Below are 22,500 nucleotides of genomic sequence, written 5' to 3' on the forward strand. Positions count from 1 at the left end.
AGAGAGAGAGAGTGGGGGAGGGGGAGAGAGAGAGAGAGTGTGGGAGGGTGAGGGAGAGAGAGAGTGTGGGGGGGTGAGGAGAGAGAGAGAGGGTGAGGCAGAGAGAGAGAGAGTGGGGGAGAGAGAGAGTGGGGTGGAGAGAGTGGGGTGGACGAGAGAGTGGGGTGGAGAGAGAGTGGGGGAGAGAGAGAGAGAGTGGGGGAGAGAGAGAGAGTGGGGGAGAGAGAGAGAGAGAGTGGGGGAGAGAGAGAGTGGGGGAGAGAGAGGGAGAGAGTGGGGGAGAGAGAGAGGGAGAGAGAGAGTGTGGGGAAGAGAGAAGAGAGAGTGTGGGGAGAGAGAGAGAGAGTGTGGGGAGAGAGAGAGAGGTGTGGGGGAGAGAGAGAGAGTGTGGGGGAAGAGAGTGTGGGGGAGAGAGAGAGAGTGTGGGGGAGAGAGAGGTGGAGAGAGAGAGAGAGAGTGTGGGGAGAGAGAGAGAGAGTGTGGGGGAGAGAGAGAGAGAGTGTGGGGAGAAAGAGAGAGTGTGGGGGAGAGAGAGAGAGAGTGTTGGGGAAAGAGAGAGAGAGTGTGGGGGAGAAGAGAGGAGAGAGTGGGGGGGAGAGAGAGAGAGAGAGTGGGGGGGAGAGGAGAGAGTGGGGGAGAGAGTGGAGGAGGGGAGAGAGAGTGTGGGGGAGAGAGAGAGAGAGTGTGTGGGAGAGAGAGAGTGGGGGAGAGAGAGAGAGAGAGAGTGGGGGAGAGAGAGAGTGTGGGGGAGAGAGAGAGAGAGTGTGGGGAGAGAGATAGAGTGTGGAGAGAGAGAGTGGGGGAGAGAGAGGGAGTGTGGGGGGAGAGAGAGAGAGAGAGAGGTGGGGGAGAGAGAGAGAGGGAGTGTGGGGAGAGAGAGAGAGAGGAGTGTGGGGGAGGAGAGAGAGGAGTGTGGGGAGAGAGAGGAGTGGGGGAGAGAGAGAGAGAGGAGTGGGGGGAGAAGAGAGAGGGGGGGAGAGAGAGAGAGTGGGGGAAGAGCGAGAGAGAGAGTGGGAGAGAGAGAGAGTGGGGGGAGAGAGAGAGAGAGAGAGTGGGGGGAGAGAGAGAGAGAGTCGTGGGAGAGAGAGAGAGAGAGAGAGAGAGAGAGAGTGGGGGAGAGAGAGAGAGAGAGTGGGGGAGAGAGAGAGAGAGTGGGGGAGAGAGAGAGAGTGTGGGAGAGAGAGAGAGAGAGTGTGGGGGAGAGAGAGAGAGATTGTGGGGGAGAGAGAGAGAGAGTGTGGGGGAGAGAGAGAGAGTGTGGGGGAGAGAGAGAGAGTGTGGGGGAGAGAGAGAGAGTGTGGGGGAGAGAGAGAGAGTGTGGGGGGGAGAGAGAGAGTGTGGGGGGGAGAGAGAGAGAGTGGGGGAGAGAGAGAGAGTAGGGGAGAGAGAGAGAGAGAGTAGGGGAGAGAGAGAGTAGGGGAGAGAGAGAGAGTAGGGGAGAGAGAGAGAGAGTAGGAGAGAGAGAGAGAGAGTAGGGAGAGAGAGAGAGAGTGTGGGGGAGAGAGAGAGTGTGGGGGAGAGAGAGAGAGAGAGAGTGGGGGAAAGAGAGAGAGAGAGAGTGGGGAGAGAGAGTGTGGGGAGAGAGATGAGAGAGAGAGAGTGGGGGGAGAGAGAGAGAGAGAGAGTGGGGGGAGAGAGAGAGAGAGAGAGAGAGAGAGAAAGTGTGGGGGAGAGAGAGAGTGGAGAGTGTGGGGGGAGAGAGAGAGAGTGTGGGGGGAGAGTGAGGAGAGAGTGTGGGGGAGAGAGAGTGAGAGTGTGGGGGAGAGAGAGAGAGTGTGGGGGGGAGAGGGGGAGAGAGTGGGGGAGAAGAGAGAGTAGGGAGAGAGAGAAGAGAGTAGGGGAGAGAGAGAGTAGGGGAGAGAGAGAGAGTAGGGGAGAGAGAGAGTAGGAGAGAGAGAGAGAGTGTTGGGGGAGAGAGAGAGTGTGGGGAGAGAGAGAGAGAGTGTGGGGAGAGAGGAGAGAGAGTGAGTGTGGGGGAGAGAGAGAGTGTGGGGGGAGAGGAGAGAGTGTGGGGGGAGAAGAGGGAAGAAACGGTGGGTGATACCAGAGTGGGGGGGGGTGTGTGACTGACTGGGGTGGGGGTGACTGATTTGGGGGGTGACTGACTGAGGGGAGAAGTTGACTGACTGGGGGGGGTGACTGACTGTGGGGGGGTGGTGACTGACTGGGGGGGGAGAGGTTGACTGACTGGGGGGGTGACTGACGGGGGGGTGACTGACTGGGGAGAGAGTGTGGGGGAGAGAGTGTGTGGGGGAGAGAGTGTGTGGGGAGAGAGTGTGTGGGGGAGAGAGTGTGTGGGGGAGAGAGTGTGTGGGAGAGAGAGTGTGTGGGAGAGAGAGTGTGTGGGAGAGAGAGTGTGTGGGAGAGAGAGAGTGTGTGGGAGAGAGAGAGTGTGTGGGAGAGAGAGTGTGTGGGAGAGAGAGTGTGGGGAGAGAGAGTGAGAGAGTGTGGGGGAGAGAGAGAGAGAGTGTGGGGGAGAGAGAGAGTGTGGGGGAGAGAGAGAGTGTGGGGAGAGAGAGAGTGTGGGAGAGAGAGAGAGTGTGAGAGAGAGAGAGAGTGTGAGAGAGAGAGAGAGTGTGAGAGAGAGAGAGAGTGTGAGAGAGAGAGAGTGTGGGAGAGAGAGAGAGTGTGGGAGAGAGAGACAGAGAGTGTGGGGGGGAGAGAGAGAGTGTGGGGGGGGAGAGACAGAGAGAGAGAGTGGGGGAGAGAGAGTGGGGGGAGAGAGTAGGGGAGAGAGAGAGAGAGAGTGTGTGGGGGAGAGAGAGAGAGAGTGTGTGGGGGAGAGAGAGAGAGAGAGAGTGTGGGGGAGAGAGTGTGGGGGAGAGAGAGAGAGTGTGGGGGGAGACAGGGGGGAAACGGTGGGTGATACACAGAGTGGGGGTGTGTGTGACTGACTGGGGTGGGGGTGACTGATTGGGGGGGGTGACTGACTGAGGGGGAGAAGTTGACTGACTGGGGGGGGGGTGACTGACTGGGGGGAGAGGTTGACTGACTGGGGGGGGTGACTGACGGGGGGGGGTGACTGACGGGGGGGGTGACTGACGGGGGGGGTGACTGACTGGGGCGGGGGACGTGACTGACTGGGGAAGGGAGTTGACTGACTGGGGGAGGGGGTGACTGACTGGGGGAGGGGGGTGACTAACTGGGGGAGGGGGGTGACTGACTGGGGGAGGGGGTGACTGACTGGGGAGGGGGGTGACTGACTGGGGAGGTGAGTGACTGACTGGGGAGGGTGACTGACTGGGGGGGGTGACTGACTGGGGGGGGTGACTGATTGGGGGGGTGACTGACTGGGGAGGGGGTGACTGACTGGGGGGGGGTGACTGACTGAGGGGGGTGACTGACTGTCACACACATACACATACTCCCATACACACATACACATACTCCCATACACACATACACATACTCCCATACACACATACACATTCATTCACACACACACACTCTCCCACACACACACACACACACACACAGGGGAGGAAAGGCCCGCGACCAGCACCACGCTCCCCCACCCACCTGCGCCCATCTCCCGCTCGTGGGGGGGGGGGGGCAGGCCGACACCCCCCCCCCAATCAGTTGGGTGGGTGGGAGGCACGTGGCGAAGTATCCCCCAGCGGGCGCCCCAGGGGACAGTCAGCCCCGCCGGGGCCGCCACTGCCCGACATCCCCCCCTCCTCATGCGGCGGCTGCGCCGTCATGAAGCTAGCTAGCGCATGGGAGGCACGGGGTGAGGGCCGAGGGCCCCCCCCTGCACGCCAACCGGGATGCAGCAGCGGGGACCTCCCGCCCCGGGCAGCGATCGGTGGATCGAGGGGAAGGGGACAGGGACAGGGGAAGGAGACAGGGGAAGGGGACAGGGGACAGGGGAAGGAGACAGGGGAAGGAGACAGGGAAAGGAGACAGGAGCAGGGGACAGGGGAAGGAGACAGGGGAAGGAGACAGGGAAAGGAGACAGGAGCAGGGGACAGGGAAGGGGACAGGAGCAGGGACAGGAGAGCTGCCCGCGGTGGGAGTAGGGAGCCATGTGGGGACCAAGGGGATCGCAGGGAAGGAGCAGAGGGGCCGCAGCATGGCGAGTACCCTATCCTCCAACAGATGTCCGGGCAGAAAGAAGGGCCGCTTGTTGGGTGGCGGGCTCATATAGAGCCTGGCCGCGCGCCCACAAAGCCTAGGAGTGCGCACCAATCAGCTGTCAGGTAGGAGGAGTTTTGCACAAGCAGGGAAATTTAAAAAAAAAACACGTGTGCTGCTTGGGCCAATATTTACTCGCCCGGGGGGTTAAATCTACACGCCCCGGGCGTGTAAATGTATAGGATTGTTCGAACACCTGATAATATGTACTGTATTGAAAAGAAATACTGCTCTATGACCATTCAGCGGGGAAAATATGTTATTGAAGATACCATACTGCCATTGCACACGCGCTCCTCAAACTAAAACTAAGCAGCCAATGTGGACCTGACTTACTGCCAATCTAAGTTCCTAAGACTCGGTGCCCCAGCCATTGCCAAACCAATTGCTTCCATAGTCAACTCTACTCTATCTGCAGGCCATACCCCTAAGACCTGGAAAACTGCCAGAGTTGTCCCAATCTTCAAAAGTGGGGACACTGTCTGAAACTACAGGCCAATCTCCCTTCTCACAATTCTATCCAAAGTCATGGAAAAATGTGTCCACTCCCAGATTAAGCGATTACTATACCATGACAAATTTCCCTAGCCCAATTCCAATCTGGGTTTCGTCCCAAACACTCCACCGTAACTACCCTGCTAAAAGTTTGCAATGAAATCCAGTGTGGAATGGAACTGGGACAACTCACTGGTGCAATATTCCTAGATTTTGCAAAGGCTTTTGATACTGTTGATCATGTTATCTTGCTTAACAAACTCTAGTGCTCTGGAATAGGGAAGCATGCTTTAAACTGGTTTAATTCCTACCTATCAGGAAGATCCCAACATGTGTCTATCTAAGGCTCTAACTCCAACCCCTTGGATATCACCTGTGGTGTCCCGCAAGGCTCTGTTCTGGGGCCCTGCACTTCTCAGTGTTCATCAATGATGTTCCTACAGCTTGTAAGGGAGCTTCAATACACATTATGCGGATGACACAATCTTACATGCACACAGCCCTAGCCTCTCTGACCTTGAACACATACTTCAATCTGACTTTCTGAGACTTGAAATTGGATTTCCCAAACAAACTGTTTTTAAACACTGACAAGACCGTAACAATGGTATTTCGGACCAAGGCTACATTTCTAAAGCTTCAGATCAGAATCAACGCTAACACCACACTAACTCTGTTACTAGCTTTAAATACTCGGGCATATGGTTTGACTCCCATTTAACATTTGGATGCACATTGATACATTGATACCCTGACATCCATAACCTATGCCAAACTAGGTGTACTTTACAGGAACAGATCCTCGCTAAGTCTGCTGGTCAGAAAGCATGTCGCACAGCAGATGCTAATGCCAGTTATCAACTATGGGGACATAGTGTACGGCTCGGCACTCAAACCCAACTTAGCAAACTTGATACCCTCTACAATCCAATAGGCCGTTTTGTTCTCCAATGCAACTACAACACACATCACTGCGAACTGCTCAAAGAACTAGATTGTCATCACTTGAGTCCTAGGTGCAAAGTTCATCTTTCCTGTCTTGCCATCAAATATTTTCTGGGCAAGCTACACTACCGACACACTTTATTAAAGTGTGGCCAGTGTGGCCGGTACCGCAAGCCGGGAGATTTCCCGGCTTGCTAGTGGCCGCCTCTCGGCGACGCGCGGTCACGCGTCTTCGGGAGCGTGCGCCCCCTGCACGCGCGTCCAGGGGCTCCCCGAGGGAGCCCTGGTGTCCCGCGATCGCGGGACAGCGGCAGGGGGTTCTGGGGGACCCGGCGGACCCGGCAGCGGTAGGGAGAGCGCCCCGATCGGAGGGCGCTCTTCCGCTGCTTCGGCGCGCGCCCGTCACTCTCGGGCGCGCGCCAGGCTACTGCTGCGGCCAAGAACGGGCAAATGCTCGAATAAACTTGGCCGCAGCAGTACCTGTCTATCTGCACAAGCCCCTCACCCTACCACATGCAGCACTTATCATATGAGATCTGACTCCAAAAGACTGTTCATGGTCCCAAGGTTCAGCAAAGTATCCGACCGCTCCTCCTCTTACTGTGCACCCAAAACTGGAACTATCTACCGGAGACTCTCACAGCCACCACCAGTCTAAGTTCTTTCAAAACTAAAGCTGTTTGACATTTTAATCTGGTCTGTAACTGTTACATACGCCTATAATATAGATTATCTCTAACTGTGCATGCAATGTCTATAATATATAATGTATACCCTGTTCACTTATGTAACTGTATTTGTAACCATGTATTATTTGTCATCTTGACTCTATGCCCAGTACATACTTGAAAACGAGAGGTAACTCTCAATGTATTACTTCCTTGTAAAACATTTTATAAATAAATAAAACATTTTTTTATTTGTTTTCCTTATTGCAACCAAACTGCGTCTCATGAAAGTTAATGTCATGTCACATCCATCATGAACATGCTGCCTTCTCTCTGACCGCTCGGTTTGAGGTTGTTCTCCTGCAGAAGCCATATTAACCCAATATTGTGTCTAAATTTCAGGCATTTATAGCGTGGATAGAAGTAGGATGACCATATTTGTCCCAGCAAAAACCCGGGACAAATGCAAAGTATGCACCGACTCAGCATACACAATGAGCGCTTGCTGGACGCGCATGTGGGATTTGGTATTTGCCGTCCGCTTATGCGCATGCACGATCGGCACTTGCCGACTGCTTGCACGCATGCGCAATTGCTTATCGCTCTCATGTTGAAAAAACAGACGGTTTTAATATGGTTTTAATATACACAAGCTAAAATCAGGCCACTCACAGAAAGTAGGTAGATTGTGCGCATTGGAACTGAGCAAGAATATCCTGTTGTTTCCACTGCCGGTTTGTAGCTTGAATCTCGTGGCTGGAGGCGTATCACAATAATTTAACCCCAGCTCATAAATAATTTAACCCCAGCTCAAATATATACCCCATCTCACAAATATAAACCCCAGATTACAAATATATACCCCAGATCATAAATAATATATACCCCAGCTCAAATATACACCCCAGATCACAAATATATACCCCAGATAACAAATATATACCCAGCTCATAAATAATACATTCTCAAGCTCAAATATATACCCAGCTCACACATATAACCAGGCACAAATACTGCAAAAACTGAACTGAACATAACGCAAATATAAATGGAGCCGCCTATCTTATGTTCGGTATATACAATAACATACAAGCCCTGGAAAGCGTTTTGCATTCAAATAATTAGAATAAAATATTATCGTTCTACAATTTCAAGTTGATGCTGCTGCTGGCGCCTCCCTCTCTCACACACACAGATACACAAAGATCTCATACCTTTCTAGTTGATTCTGGGAATGTGCTGCTGCTGTCAGCTCCTCCCCTTCCCTCTCCCTCTTGCGCTCTGGAAGCTGACAAGCAGGGAGAGGAGAGAGCTGCAGATGCCGGGTACGCCGGATCGCGGTGGCTATTTTTTTTCTTCGCGATCCCGGTTATAATGCGGTCTCATTCTGTGGACCCCGAGCACCGCGTTCTAACAGGGTTCAGCTGTATGTATGTATGTATATATAAGTGTGTGTGTGTGTGTGTGTGTGTGTAACCAAAATGTAACCCTCCTCACCCCGCTCACACTGTCGAGTACTGGGCGGCGGTGAGGTGCGGCGGCGTGGGGCAGCGTCCTGTCCTGCAACTTCCGTGTCTCCAACTCCCATGAAAATGGCTGTGTGGCGTAGACACCGCATTGCCATGACAACGGGACACTGGCGTTAAGTTGCCATGGCCATGTAATGCCGCTTGACTTTGTGACGTCACGTAGCGTCCCGTTGTCACGGCAACCTGGCATCATGTGACTGCATAGCCATTTTCATAGGATTTGTAGGGGGAGACACAGGTCATGCAGGAGAATGCCGAGAGACGCCGCACCAACCCACCGCCGGTAAGCACTCGTGTTCATATGTGGCGTGTTCATATATGTGTGTGTGTGATCAAGGATGCTAAATTGGGGAAACCTGCCAAAAACTTCAAGGAAGAATGAATATGCATAGACACTCTATACTACACCACGAAGAAGGAAGATACTGCTCACCAGTGGGACATCATTTCTCAATACCAGATCATTCAATAAATGATTTCAAAATCTAAATCCTCAATGGAATGTTTAAACGCACCCAAGAACGAAAAACATTTGAACTCAGAATGATAAGACTTTTTGACAACAAAACCAAAGGACTTAATAAGGATATGGGGTTTCTCACACCCTATCAAAATTGTTTGTAATTATCCTGCCTGCCTCTATTCTTATCCACACTGTCCCCCCCCCCCCAGCATCCCTCCCCCTCCATACCTTTCCTTGTCACCCTCCCCTGGCATCAAACACTTTTAACACCCTACCTTATCTACAGTACATCTGTTTTTTTTTCTACACTGTTTTAGTCATAGATTCCTTTGTATATCAGTATTGCTTGACCTGAAGAAGAGAGGAGAACTCTCGAAAGCTTGTCCTATGACATAAATTGTTAGTCCAAATAAAAAACACCTAATACTGAAGAACTCATTTATTCTGCACTATCGCAACTGGACTAACACGGCTATTTCTGATATATATATATATATATATATATATATATATATATATATATATATATATATATAGTAGCGTTCTAATTTGTTCTTTTGTTATACTGTAGACTGCTGAATCATTTGTTCCAGGTTCCGTGTTCCAATGGTTTCACCTTAACACTTGTGTGTCAAAGCCACTTAGATTTATAATTATATAGATAGAGCTGTCACATACACTGTACTGTACGTTTTATCCCGTTATCTATCTATTATTATCAAATTGTAAAAATGAAACAGTTGACTGTGACAAACTGACATCAATGTTCTAAATAATTCATTTTGGTTTATTTAAGGTCTGACTACTTTCTGTATTGCTGCATTTTTGTTTTTATTTCTTATGAAGGACCATCAGACTGGTAACTTTTGACTGAAAAGTTTAAACTTTTTATATTAAGACTCTGTCTGCTATATATAAATGTCTAAAATTATTTCTATTATTTTCCTTAATGGAGAATATTACATTTCTATACAGTATTTTGTCCTATTTTGAAAAATTGCCTGCTGGGCAAGTACAGTAATTACCAGCAAATGTCTTTGTCAGCCATATTTTAAAGGAGAAATCCAAGCTCTTTATTTGTTATTAACATTTGTTTTACATTTTTTACCCAGGGTTGAAGCAGGGAGTTTCCGGAGCTGAATCCCATAAATTTCAGCTCCGGGGGAGCTCCTGCTTCCGGATATACATACCTCCGTAGTAGGTACAGGTTGCCGCTCCAGCTGAGCTAGCTGGGCTTCAAAGAAGCCGAGCCTCATGATATTACGGCTTCCTATTGGCCCATAGGGCGTGGGAGCTTTGAACAGCAGCCATTACAGTACGTGATACCTGATAGCCGAGCAGAGTAACTACGGGCACCTACTACAGATGAAACGATCTACGGAAGCATGGGGTCCCCGAAGCTGAAATTAATGCGATCCAGCTATGGAGACCGCCTGCTTCAATCCTGGGTAAAAAAAAAGTTTGGATTGCCACGTTAAGCAGCAGTCTCTTCCTACTTAATTCATATGATGAAGCATCAAAGCTAAAGGAGTTATGGATACTTTACTCTTTGTTTGGCTTCTGTGGTTTCTATTGCAACTATTTGAATACATCCCTTGGACCTTGTTTTTGAGAATCAGTCTCTGTGCTCTAGAAAATGGCACAAATGTGTAGCAAATAGAGAGTGACTAGATAGTACAAAAAAACAAACCTTTCCTTTCCCTGCTTCTGCCGTGAACTTCCGGCTGACAAGAGGGAGGAAGCATCAGCGCGAGAGCCGGCTCTCTTAAAGAGAGAGTGTGTGTCTGTGTGGGTGGAGGGGGAGACAGTGTGTCTGTGTGTGTGTATCTCTGTTTGTGTGTCTGTGGGAGGGGTGAGAGAGTGTGTGTGTCTGTATCTCTGTGTGTGTATCTCTGTGTGTCTGTGGGGGAGAGTGTGTCTGTGTGGGGGAGGGGGTGCAAGGGTGCCTGTGTGTGTGTGCGTCTGCATTGGGAAGGGGGAGATAATGTGTTTGTGTGTCTCTGTGTCTCTGTGTCTCTGTGTGTCTGTGTTGGGGAGAGAGTGTGTGTCTGTGGGGGGTAGGAGGAGATAATGTGTGTGTGTGTTTATCTCTGTGTGGGGTAGAGAGTGTGTGTCTGGGAGGGGGAGTGAGTGTGTTGTGCGTGTATGGGAGAGAGTGCGTGTCTGTGTGGGGGAGAGTGTGTGTCTGTGTGTGTGTGTGTATAAAAGAGGGGGGTCTAAGGAAGAAAGTGGGGAGTTGTGTGAGAGGGGAGAGACAGGGAGTGAGGGGGGGTGAGAGACGAGGGAGGGAGAGAGACAGGGTGAGGTTTGGGGTTCCCCAGAATTTCCCAATCTAATTCTGGGGTTCCCTAACCAAAAAAGGTTGAAAACCACTGCTATAACTAATTCTATAACAACTTCCCAAAACGCTTATAGGGCAAATTGGGGGGAAAAAAGTTGCAAATGGTTAACGCCATCAATGTTGTTTGAACCTAGCGCAAGGCAATGCTAACTTAATATGGCTTTAAGCATATGAGATATTAAACCAATGTTGTTTTTGCACATACAGTTCTGTAATTAACTTTGTGGATATATGTTAACCTTAGGAAAAATCACGTCCATTATTAATTTTGATAACTCGGAGCTCATAACGGCTCGTAAATGGACGTCTGTGGGCCTTTGAGTTCAAGAAGACACATAACTGGGGCTGGAGTAGACGCTCAAACAACTCCAGCAGAACAATGCAAAGTGACCAGATAGTTCTCTGTGTACTGTACGTTCAAAAAGCTTAATTTCCAGATGTGAACGGATACCAGCGCTACAAAAAATGTTAGTAGAGGCCCCATGTCACCTATATTACTTTTTTATCAAGCAATGGCAGATTATTTTTTGATGTTACTATTCTAAAGCAATAGAAGTAACTTTTTATGTCATGGTAATCTAGTACATTTCCCTAGCCAATTCCAGTCTGGGTTTCGTCCCAAACACTCCACCGTAACTACTTTGCTAAAAGTTTGCAATGAAATCCAGTGTGGAATGGAACGGGGACAACTCACTGGTGCAGTATTCCTAGATTTTGCAAAGGCTTTTGACATGTTATCCTGCTTAACAAACTCCAGAGCTCTGGAATAGGGAAACATGCTTTAAACTGGTTTCAGTCCTACCTATCAGGAAGATCCCAACATGTGTCCATCTCAGGCTCTAACTCGACCCCCTGGATATCACCTGTGGTGTCCCGCAAGGCTCTGTTCTGGGGCCCCTACTCTTCTCAGTGTTCATTAATGATCTTCCCACAGCTTGTAAGGAAGCCTCAATACACATGTATGCGGATGACACAATCCTATGTGCACACAGCCATAGCCTCTCTGACCTTCAACACATACTCCAGTCTGACTTTTTGAGACTCGAAAACTTGATTTCCCAAAACAAACTGTTTTTAAACACTGACAAGACTGTAACAATGGTATTTGGGACCAAGACTAAATTTGTAAAGCTTCCAGTGACTGAGCTCCTGATTAGAACCAACGTTAACACCACCCTAACACCTGTCACTAGTTTTAAATACCTGGGCTTATGGTTTGACTCCCACTTAACATTCGGGATGCACATTGATACCCTGACAACCAAGACCTATGCCAAACTAGGGGTACTTTACAGGAACAAATCCTCCCTAAGTCTCCTGGTTAGAAAGCATATTGCACAGCAGATGCTAATGCCAATTATTGACTATGGAGACATAGTATATGGCTCGGCTCCTCAAACCCACCTTAGCAAACTTGACACCCTCTACAATTCAATTTGTCGTTTTGTTCTCCAATGCAACTACAACACACATCACTGCGAAATGCTCAAAGAACTAGATTGGTCATCACTAGAGTCTAGGCGCAAAGTTCACCTTTCCTGTCTCACCCTCAAATACTTTATGGGCAAGCTACCCAGCTACCTGAACAAGCTCCTCACCCCTACCACATGCAGCACCTATCACCTGAGATCAGACTCCAAAAGACTATTCATGGTCCCAAGGCTCAACAAAGTATCCGGACGTTCCTCCTTCTCCTTCCGTGCACCCCAAAACTGGAACAACCTACCAGAGACTCTCATATCCACCACCAGTTTAAGTTCTTTCAAATCTAAGGCTGTCTCACACTTTAATCTGGTCTGTAACTGTTTCACACGCTCATAATATATATTTTCTTTAACTGTGCACGCAATGTCTTGTATATAATGTATACCTTGTTCATTTATGTAACTGTACTTGTAACCATGTATTATTTGTTTTACTCTGTGCCCAGGACATACTTGAAAACGAGAGGTAACTCTCAATGTATTACTTCCTGGTAAAATATTTTATAAATAAATAATAAATAAATACATTGTTAAACGTTTTAATACTTTGAGCTTGGAAAGAAAGGGATACAGATGTAGCAAATGTGATTACTCACTTTAACGCAAAATAACGCCTGATATAACACGTTAAATATTGTACTCGTTAAGGAACACGGTGCACTGTTGTTTTAAAAGCACTCACTGTTCAAATTGCGATAATAACGCATGGTGGTGATAACATTGGCTACATATTTACCTCCTAGAAGTATATACAAGCATGCTTGGACTGGACGAAAACAAACTAACTTCCAGGAAATTGTAACTTTCCATGTTTTTAATGTGTAGTGAACAAAAACAGTGAACATCTGTCAAATTGCTAATGAGATATAATGTGATAACATTGTTGTTACGACTTTGCAGTTGTCATTGGGATATGCAGCGAGCCGTATATGAAGTATGTATGGAATGGGGAGCTCCTGGAAACCGTAAGGAATATAGTGCATCGTGACTGGTTACTTTACATCATCCATGGTTTTTGTGGACAGTCGAGTATCCTTTTTACATCTGAAATTTTGAGTACAACATTAGGCAAAAAAAATGTGTTTGTTATTGCTAAACAGCACTACCTAAAACAGTAATGAACTTCTAATAATAAAATGCATATTGTTGTAATGCCCTATTCTGTGGCAAATTTTGATTAATGCCTTTAAAATACAACAAAATGTTATTGGCCTCCATTTTCGATCTTAAAATCTTTGTTATGGGTTTTTGTTTAGATGCACACGTCTGCCCTTTTTGGATTTATTAACTTCCTTTTTGTCTTTGTTCTTCTGAAATTTTACATTTTGGGCCTTGTTTACTAGCATTGATGAGACTTAAGTCCTCTCAAGCCGTTCACTTGAATAAGATGTCTAGGCTGTTGACTCAACCTTTCAGTCTCTCTCTATGTCTTTCCAGTAAAGGGGTCCCTTCTCTAAACTCCATATCTGTTAACATATCCATAATGATCATTAACACTGATAATAGTGAATAGAGATTAACAATTTCAAAGATTAGTGAGTAGACAGTATAGTTGTCATATTTGCTGTATTTTTTTACCTGATAGGTCATACTTTCCATTGAAGTGTTTTGTATGTTTTATTGTAAACAATACACTTTGATATTTTAATGTGTCTGTATAGCTCTTTTATTAACATTATATAAATAATATTTGCAGATATGATCTGTAATGGGATTGCCGAGCAGAATATTGCTATTATACATACTATATTATATTTTATTATGTTATACAGTATATTTATTTTTATATATCATATTTCAGAATTATAATAACGGTGTGTGTGTATATATGTATATATGTAACACCTCTTTATTCCCCTGTATATGTAGTACCAGGGTGGGGGACTGAATCCGCCTCTCTTATAGTCACTTAAAGCTGCAGTTCAGTCTATATCCTGCATGTGTGTTTTTTTTAATAAATCAGTTCTGTAGTAAGAAATAATACTTTTAGCATTTTCTGTTTTTAAAAAGACAACTTTGAAAGACCAATTTTCTTGTATTCTATTTTAACAAGCATTTGCTAAGGCACTGCCCCTTCATGTCCTGTCACAAACCCAGGCACACCCCTTTGTCAGCACTGCCCTCCCTCTCTCTAAACGTGCACTAGCATCTGGTCACATGATCTTCCTCATAGCACATTCAAGGAAGCTGGAGAAAAGGGATCAGCCATGCATAGCAGCTCGGATAGGCGATTTCAAACTTATTACAGTGTTTATTCCATTCATTGCACGTGTATATAATGTAAAATTGTAATAATTCCATTTATAGCAAACGTGTATATGTGAATATTATTTAGATGTATATGTATGTTACTGAAATGTGGAGTGAGTGTGTAGGTAAATACACACAATACACTTCCACTGCATATATATATATATATATATATATATATATATATATATATATCCAAAGAGAATGACCTAGGCGCAAATGGAGACAAGAAAAAACAAACATAGGGTAGTATGTTCTAACAAATAAACCGCCAGAAGGTATAATATGCACTCACAGCGTATAGGATAATATCAAGCCTTGTATCCACTCTGGGATCTGGAACAATTAAATGATGAGTCTGGAACAGCTGGTCATCCACAGCAATTGCAATCTCGAGCAAAGGTACCCATGCAGGAAGAGAGATAGAACACAAATAGCGTAGCACAGTTTATTAAAATTATTAATAAAAATGACTATAAGTAAAAGACTCACATTCTGTGAGATATCATAAAACTTTTGAGAATTCTGAGCATCTCACACTCATTGGAAAAGGGTAGTAACACTATGCAGATTTCTTCAACAGTCCTTAGTCTGTAGATATGTAACCAATAGGGAAATGAGTCCAGGTTGTAAATAGCACACACACTTAGTGTCTCTACTGTTCCACACAGTCTCCTTGTGTGAGCTGTCTCTTTCCGTTCTTATCAACCTACATAGGTCTATCTCACTGCACCTAATGTGCGTATAGTACTCACGGTACTTAAAGGTAGGTGCTGTCCGGTTTCACATATAGAGAGTTCTTTCTGTTTTCCCACGAAGAGTTCTCAATCTTCCTCCGGTCACCCACGTCTCCTGGGGACGCTCCGTGCCACGTGACGACGTGGTGACGTCACTCCCTCTCGCGAGAGTTCGTCCGGTGGGCTGTGGGAGCGGGGCCTCAATCCTCTGCGCTGCTAGTCTTCCTGCAGGCAAATAGTGGGACAAACGGCCACCGGCACCTCTTGGCTGCTGTCTGCTGCTACTCCTGCTGAATACACTGTGTTCACTGTCTGTAAACCACACCCTACGCGTTTCTACGTTAGGCTTCGTCAGGGGCTGATTTTGCTTTCTGTCCCTCATCTAGGGTTATATACCCTCCTCCATTATGCAATTGGTTAATTAAAAAAATCAATTAATTAAAGAGTTTTTTCCATAATACATTGGCTCTATGGTTTTGATATATATAATGCATAGCTAAACAATTGATTACTTTTAGGTACCATTTATACTACTACCATACTGTGCAGCCTTTGATGATTAAATGGTGAATAACCAAGTATAAGCAAGAGCAAATTTAAATATGTAGTCACCCTCTAATATAATACATAATTGGTATATTGATCAACCTAAACAAAATAGACAAATAATACATATTGCATTGTATAATTATGCTTAATATACAGACACATTATATAGGTTCTAAACATTTATACCTCTATCTAATAGTTGCTTAGACACCATTCCATAAAGGATTTGATGACTAATCAATAGTGTGTATAGACTTGTTGTAAAGTGGGGGAATATACTATTTCTAACCTTCGTGTTGCAGAATTGTATCACGGCTACGTGTTACATAGCCGGTTAATGGTTTGGGGGTAGATTATATACTAATCTTTAGATTGTGGGGTATATGCCACTATTAACCCATTATAGACGTGGAGCTATAAACTCCACTGACTCTAGACCAATTATGGTAATGTGTAGTAGGATCTCATCCATGATATTAACCCTTGATTATTATTGATGGGAATTGCATCTCATATTCCCACCAGTGGAACATATTACATATATACAAATCCTTATTACATGTTATGTTGGTTCGACGCACAGCGGATTGGTGCAGACCAGAGGATTTGTTGCTACATATATATTTTAACAATTATATGTGTTTAGATTAACACTTCATAGTGGCACTGCATGTTTCTTATGATACACATACCCAATAATAGTAAGGGACATTTTATTACAATTGTACAGAAAGGAAAAGAGAAAATGGTTAATCAAATATAGACAGTTAGTTGCAAACTACCCGTTCTCTCATACGCTAATGCACAAAAAGTGTTATGGAAATAGCCAAATCATATAGCGTATATTCTTAACTCACATGATGATATACTCATAAAGAGATCCTACAATACTCATCTCATTCCTCATTCTCATGTTCACGCAGATGATGTATATAACTATTTGTGGAACATACAAATCATGGATGGAACTTAATCCCTTAAAAAAGAACCCAGATCTATATCGATGTTAAGACCAAGTGGGGCTAATGTTTTGAGGGCATAAATCCAATAAGTCTCCTGTCTGGATATTTTTGTTATCGGATTCCCTCCTCTCCAACTAGGTCTAACTTTCTCAATGCCCACAAATTTCAAGCCTCTTGGATCTTGGCCATGAAACTCTTTAAAATGCTTGGATACACTATGCTGTAGTAGGCCTTTCTCAATATTTCTTACATGTTCTGCAATGCGTATTTTGAGTTTCCTTGTTGTCCTCCCAATATATTGTTTATTGCAAGGGCATTGCAACAAATAAACCACGTTGTGAAACTCAAAATACGCATTGCAGAACATGTAAGAAATATTGAGAAAGGCCTACTACAGCATAGTGTATCCAAGCATTTTAAAGAGTTTCATGGCCAAGATCCAAGAGGCTTGAAATTTGTGGACATTGAGAAAGTTAGACCTAGTTGGAGAGGAGGGAATCCGATAACAAAAATATCCAGACAGGAGACTTATTGGATTTATGCCCTCAAAACATTAGCCCCACTTGGTCTTAACATCGATATAGATCTGGGTTCTTTTTTAAGGGATTAAGTTCCATCCATGATTTGTATGTTCCACAAATAGTTATATACATCATCTGCGTGAACATGAGAATGAGGAATGAGATGAGTATTGTACTGCACCGACACACTTTATTCGAGCAAATACCCGGTATGTACCTGGCAGATACCTGGAATGCGCCGCTCCTAACCTCTGACAAGCCCCGTTGCATTTGCCTTCCCAGCCTGGGTTCATGCCTGGCTGATGGGCGGCTGATCTGTTAAATGATAATGATTAGGATTTAATAGGCTGCAATGCTTCGCGTGTCTACCAGATGGCATAAATTCATGAATTGTAATGCAGTTTATATATATATACTGTGCAGTATTGCAGCCAGCGGGAATAAAATGCTTCAATCCCTGCTTGGAAAATAACTCAATGCACTCGGGCAGAAAACAGTCACAAACCTCAATACACCCGGGTATACCCGAATTCGTGGGACTAGCCAAGCTCGAATAAAGTGTGTCGCCAGTGTAGGATCTCTTTATGAGTATATCATCATGTGAGTTAAGAATATACGCTATATGATTTGGCTATTTCCATAACACTTTTTGTGCATTAGCGTATGAGAGAACGGGTAGTTTGCAACTAACTGTCTATATTTGATTAACCATTTTCTCTTTTCCTTTCTGTACAATTGTAATAAAATGTCCCTTACTATTATTGGGTATGTGTATCATAAGAAACATGCAGTGCCACTATGAAGTGTTAATCTAAACACATATAATTGTTAAAATATATATGTAGCAACAAATCCTCTGGTCTGCACCAATCCGCTGTGCGTCGAACCAACATAACATGTAATAAGGATTTGTATATATGTAATATGTTCCACTGGTGGGAATATGAGATGCAATTCCCATCAATAATAATCAAGGGTTAATATCATGGATGAGATCCTACTACACATTACCATAATTGGTCTAGAGTCAGTGGAGTTTATAGCTCCACGTCTATAATGGGTTAATAGTGGCATATACCCCACAATCTAAAGATTAGTATATAATCTACCCCCAAACCATTAACCGGCTATGTAACACGTAGCCGTGATACAATTCTGCAACACGAAGGTTAGAAATAGTATATTCCCCCACTTTACAACAAGTCTATACACACTATTGATTAGTCATCAAATCCTTTATGGAATGGTGTCTAAGCAACTATTAGATAGAGGTATAAATGTTTAGAACCTATATAATGTGTCTGTATATTAAGCATAATTATACAATGCAATATGTATTATTTGTCTATTTTGTTTAGGTTGATCAATATACCAATTATGTATTATATTAGAGGGTGACTACATATTTAAATTTGCTCTTGCTTATACTTGGTTATTCACCATTTAATCATCAAAGGCTGCACAGTATGGTAGTAGTATAAATGGTACCTAAAAGTAATCAATTGTTTAGCTATGCATTATATATATCAAAACCATAGAGCCAATGTATTATGGAAAAAACTCTTTAATTAATTGATTTTTTTAATTAACCAATTGCATAATGGAGGAGGGTATATAACCCTAGATGAGGGACAGAAAGCAGAATCAGCCCCTGACGAAGCCTAACGGAGAAACGCGTAGGGCGTGGTTTACAGACAGTGAACACAGTGTATTCAGCAGGAGTAGCAGCAGACAGCAGCCAAGAGGTGCCGGTGGCCGTTTGTCCCACTATTTGCCTGCAGGAAGACTAGCAGCGCAGAGGATTGAGGCCCCGCTCCCACAGCCCACCGGACGAACTCTCGCGAGAGGGAGTGACGTCACCACGTCGTCACGTGGCACGGAGCGTCCCCAGGAGACGTGGGTGACCGGAGGAAGATTGAGAACTCTTCGTGGGAAAACAGAAAGAACTCTCTATATGTGAAACCGGACAGCACCTACCTTTAAGTACCGTGAGTACTATACGCACATTAGGTGCAGTGAGATAGACCTATGTATGTTGATAAGAACGGAAAGAGACAGCTCACACAAGGAGACTGTGTGGAACAGTAGAGACACTAAGTGTGTGTGCTATTTACAACCTGGACTCATTTCCCTATTGGTTACATATCTACAGACTAAGGACTGTTGAAGAAATCTGCATAGTGTTACTACCCTTTTCCAATGAGTGTGAGATGCTCAGAATTCTCAAAAGTTTTATGATATCTCACAGAATGTGAGTCTTTTACTTATAGTCATTTTTATTAATAATTTTAATAAACTGTGCTACGCTATTTGTGTTCTATCTCTCTTCCTGCATGGGTACCTTTGCTCGAGATTGCAATTGCTGTGGATGACCAGCTGTTCCAGACTCATCATTTAATTGTTCCAGATCCCAGAGTGGATACAAGGCTTGATATTATCCTATACGCTGTGAGTGCATATTATACCTTCTGGCGGTTTATTTGTTAGAACATACTACCCTATGTTTGTTTTTTCTTGTCTCCATTTGCGCCTAGGTCATTCTCTTTGGAAATTTTCGTTACCAGCCCGTGGAGCGGTAGACCTTTTGGCTGCAGACTGAGTCAGGGAAAGTTAGACTGTAAGGGTATATACCCTCCATTACATGTGGTAATTATTCTATTTACTAATTTCAGTGTGGTTGCGCTCATTGTATTTCTGTCTTTTATATATATATATATATATATATATATATATATTATATATATTATATATTATATATGTATGTATATGTGAAGTTATGTGAGTAAAAAAGTGACAAAAACCCTCCATAGCAAGGCAAATAGCAAATGGAAATATTACTGTATGCTCATTTGTATGTATATATATATTTATATACACACACACTTCAAATACGGATAGTGATTCACGTAAATGATATATATATTCACTTTCTGGGAGTATAAGAGTGACTGTCCTGTTGTTCCTTTTTTTGTATCCATCATTGAATGGTATGCACCCTCTCTTTACGTTTATTTTATACTAGCTGAGAGACCCGGCGTTGCCCGGGATGTAATATTCCCGCTCCTCTCTCTCTCCTCACCCCTCCCCCTCTCTCTGTTTGTCCCCCATTCACATCAATCCAGTTCCCCCCCTCCCTCCTTTACAGCTTCATGCAGTGTGTGTGCGTCAGTCATTGTGTGTGCGTCAGTCAGTCAGTGTGTGTGCGCGCGCGTCAGTGAGTCTGACGCAGAAACACAAACACACACACAGACTGACTGACGCACACACACACACAGTCAGTGTGTGCGTGTGTGTGTGCCTCAGTCAGTCAGTGTGTGCGTGCGGCAGTTAGTCAGTCATTCAGTCAGTGTGTGTGTGTGGGTGTGGTGGTGTGCGCGCTCGCGCGTCAGTAAGTGTGTGTGTCAGTCAGTGTGTGTGTGTCAGTCAGTGTGTGTCAGTCAGTGTGTGTGTGTGTGTGTGCGTGTGTGTGCGCGCGTCAGTCAGTGTGTGTGTGTGTGTGTCAGTGTGTGTGTGTGTGTGTGTGTGTGTGTGTGTGTGTGTGTGTGTGTGTGTCAGTGTGTGTGTGTGTGTGTGTGTGTCAGTGTATGTGTGTGTGTCTGTGTGTGTGTGTCAGTGTGTGTGTGTGTACCATTCATTGTGTGTGTGCGCGCGCGCGCCAGTCTGTGTGGGTGTGGGGGTGTGCGCGCGTGCGTCAGTCAGTGTGTGTGTGTGTGTGTCAGTCAGTGTGTGTGTGTGTCAGTGTGTGTGTGTGTGTCAGTGTGTGTGTTTGTTTGTGTCTGTGTGTGTGTGTGTGTCAGTGTGTGTGTGTGTGCAGCAGTCAGTGGGTGTGTGTGCAGCAGTCAGTGTGTGTGTGTGTGTGTGTGTGTGCGCGCGCGTCAGTCTGTGTATGTGTGCGTGTGGCTGTGAGGGGTTGTGTGCGTGCGTCAGTATGTATGTATGTGTGTGTGTCAGTCAGTGCGTCAATCAGTCAGTGTGTGTGTGTGTGCGTGCGTCAGTCAGTCAGTGTGTGCGTGCGTCAGTCAGGGTGTGTGCGTGCGTCAGTCAGGTTGTGTGCGTGCGTCAGTCAGGGTGTGTGCGCGTGCGGCTGTCAGTGTGTGTATGTGCGGCTGTCAGGATTTGTGTGCATGCGCCAGTCAGGATTTGTGTGCGTGCGCCAGTCAGGGTGTGTGTGCGTGCGGCTGTCAGGATTTGTGTGCATGCGCCAGTCAGGGTTTGTGTGCGTGCGCCAGTCAGGGTGTGTGTGCGTGCGGCTGTCAGTGTGTGTACGTGCGGCTGTCAGGGTTTGTGTGCGTGCGCCAGTCAGGGTGTGTGAGTGCGTCAGTCAGAGTGTGTGCGTGCGTCAGTCAAAGGGCAGGCATGGGGGGGGGGGTGAAGGGCAGGGGTAGGGGGGGTGAAGGGCAGGGGTAGGGGTGGGTGAAGGGTAGGGGTGGGTGAAGGTCAGGGTTAGGGGGGGTGAAGAGCAGGGGTAGTAGGGGGGGTGAAGGGCAGGGGTAGAGGGGGGTGAAGGGCAGGGGTAGGGGGGGTGAAGGGCAGGGGTAGGGGGGGTGAAGGGCAGGGGTAGGGGGGGAGAAGGGCAGGGGTAGGGGGGGTGAAGGACAGGGGTAGGGGGTGGGGTGAAAGTGAGGCACAAATTGTTGGCAGGAGTAAAATGTCCCCACACACACACACACACACACACACACACACACACACACACACACACACACACACACACACACACACACAACGGGAGTGAGAGGTGGTGGAGAGTGGGACTGGCGCAGATCCGAGGCTGCTTGGCCCCCCAGCGGCTGGGGAGTTGGCGGGCGGGGGGGTAAGGGAGCGGGCGGGGGGGTAAGGGAGCGGGCAGGGGGGTAAGGGAGCGGGCGGGGGGGGGGAAGGGAGCGGCTAGGGGGTAAGGGAGCTTTGGCGGCTGGGGTAGGAGGGCCGCGCTTACCCCCTTTGTGAGTGTTTGTATGATATAGATATATATGCACACGCACGCATATACATGCGCACGCACACACATACACGTGCACACGCACACATACATGCACATACGTATACATGCGCACACGCACATACACACATACATGCGCTCACGCACACATACATGCGCACACGCACACAAACATGCGCACACGCACACATAAACATGCACACGTACACATAAACATGCACACACGTATACATGCGCACATAAACATGCGCAAACGCACATATATACACACACAAACATGCACACACGTATACATGCGTACACGCACACATATACATGCGCACACGCACACATATGCACACGCACACAAACATGCACACACGCACACAAACATGCGCACACGCACACATAAACATGCGCACACGCACACATATACACTGTGTGTGCGCATGTTTATGTGCGTATATATTTATGGTATTGCTTGACCTGAGGAAGAGGAAAACT

General features: G+C 46.1%; 1 protein-coding gene across 1 annotated transcript in view; it reads left to right on the forward strand.

The window, feature by feature from the left end:
• Positions 1-22,500, forward strand: part of FIG4 (FIG4 phosphoinositide 5-phosphatase) — a 380,709-nt gene that overhangs the window by 87,874 nt on the left and 270,335 nt on the right. Inside the window, exon 8 of the mRNA XM_075595029.1 lies at positions 12,937-13,088. Within this exon, the coding sequence (XP_075451144.1) occupies positions 12,937-13,088 (152 nt within the window). The remainder of the gene's footprint in view (positions 1-12,936; positions 13,089-22,500) is intronic.

This window comes from Ascaphus truei, chromosome 4 (genome assembly GCF_040206685.1).
Source record: "Ascaphus truei isolate aAscTru1 chromosome 4, aAscTru1.hap1, whole genome shotgun sequence".
NCBI classification, from domain to species: domain Eukaryota; kingdom Metazoa; phylum Chordata; class Amphibia; order Anura; family Ascaphidae; genus Ascaphus; species Ascaphus truei.